Source organism: Aplysia californica, unplaced genomic scaffold (assembly GCF_000002075.1).
Source record: "Aplysia californica isolate F4 #8 unplaced genomic scaffold, AplCal3.0 scaffold00762, whole genome shotgun sequence".
NCBI classification, from domain to species: Eukaryota; Metazoa; Mollusca; class Gastropoda; order Aplysiida; family Aplysiidae; genus Aplysia; species Aplysia californica.
The window spans coordinates 97,851-99,132 of NW_004798032.1; the positions used below are offsets into that span (position 1 = coordinate 97,851).

At 48.0% G+C, this 1,282-nt stretch overlaps 1 protein-coding gene across 1 annotated transcript in view; it reads right to left on the minus strand.

Moving 5' to 3' along the window:
- The window catches only part of LOC101857604 (cholinephosphotransferase 1), a 15,901-nt gene that overhangs the window by 8,009 nt on the left and 6,610 nt on the right, over positions 1–1,282 (minus strand). The window contains exon 2 of the mRNA XM_005109289.3: positions 76–223. Coding sequence (XP_005109346.1) covers positions 76–223 — 148 coding nt within the window. The remainder of the gene's footprint in view (positions 1–75; positions 224–1,282) is intronic.

Genomic DNA, 1,282 nt, shown 5'->3' on the forward strand with positions numbered 1-1,282 from the left:
CTCCCCCCTACCCCACCAACTCACCCCACCCCCCATCCCCACACAGCATTCTCGCTCCCAGACAAGGCGACCCACCTGTGGAGATGGAGTCACAGCCATGGTCGAAAAGCTCGCCCAGCGGGGAGCTCGACTTGGTCCGCCGGGCCTGCTTCCCATCGATGGCGTCGAGGGTCTGGTAGACAAACAGCCCGACACCGCTGAGGAAGTACGCCCAGCGCGGAGCCTGAAAGGTGAAAAAAAAAATGGTGAAATGGTTACGGTATTTAGTTTAGTTTTAGAGCAAAGATTCTCTACTACACAATCTTTGGTTTTAGTTAGGTTTTTTGGGGTTGTTTTTTTAGGAGAGGTTTTACGGCGCTCGCAACTGCATAAGATCATATGAGCGCCAGGAGATTAGATGTGTTACAATAGAGTAACAAACATAAAAAAGAAGATGGGGAGATAAGGACGACAGATGTTTGATAGGAAAGAAGAAGCAAACCACAACAGGGCACCCGCCAACCACCCACAGTAAGGTTTTACGGAACTCCCAACTGCATAAGGTCATGTGAGCGCCAACAGGGGGATGTCAACAGAGAAGTCCAAACGGGGAATCAGGCTTACTCTGCTCACCTCTCTTGCCTCAACAACACAAAGTCCGCTTCGACTATCAAAGCACCCCGGATAAAGCATGCAGTTCACGAGAAAGTGACAAAAAAACAAAAGAAGTAGAGGAGAAATGAGGATAGCAAGGACGAGGAAAGAAAAAGCAGCAGTTCCCCCTATGTTTTGGCACAGTATGAGCATGACATTGATAAATCCAATCAAGTTAAAACCCTAAACATCACATGTAAAAAGGCAGAGAGAGTGTGTGTCTGGGGGTGGAAGGGGGCGGGGAGAGGGGGGTTTGCTCCTTTTCCCCCATCAAACACCTATCAAGACACCCCCCCCAGTTCAATGTCACTGACTGGAGTATCTTTAGGCCATTACCAAAGGGAGGATATTAACATGTTTGTATGCACAGTAGAATTGTAAATGGGCTGATAATAACAAAGGGGGGAACTGCTGCCTTTTCTTTACTCATCCATCCTTACTATCGTCATTTTTCTCTACTTTAAACTCTCTTGTGAACTGCTATTTCCGGGGTACCTTGAAAGTCGAAGCAGACTTTGTGCTGTTGAGGCTGGAGAGGTGAGCAGAGTAAGCCTGATTCCCTGTTTTGACTTCTCTGTTGACATCCACCCCTTGGCGCTCATATGACTCTAGGCAGTAGCGTATCTCTCTCTCTCTCTCTCTCTCTCTC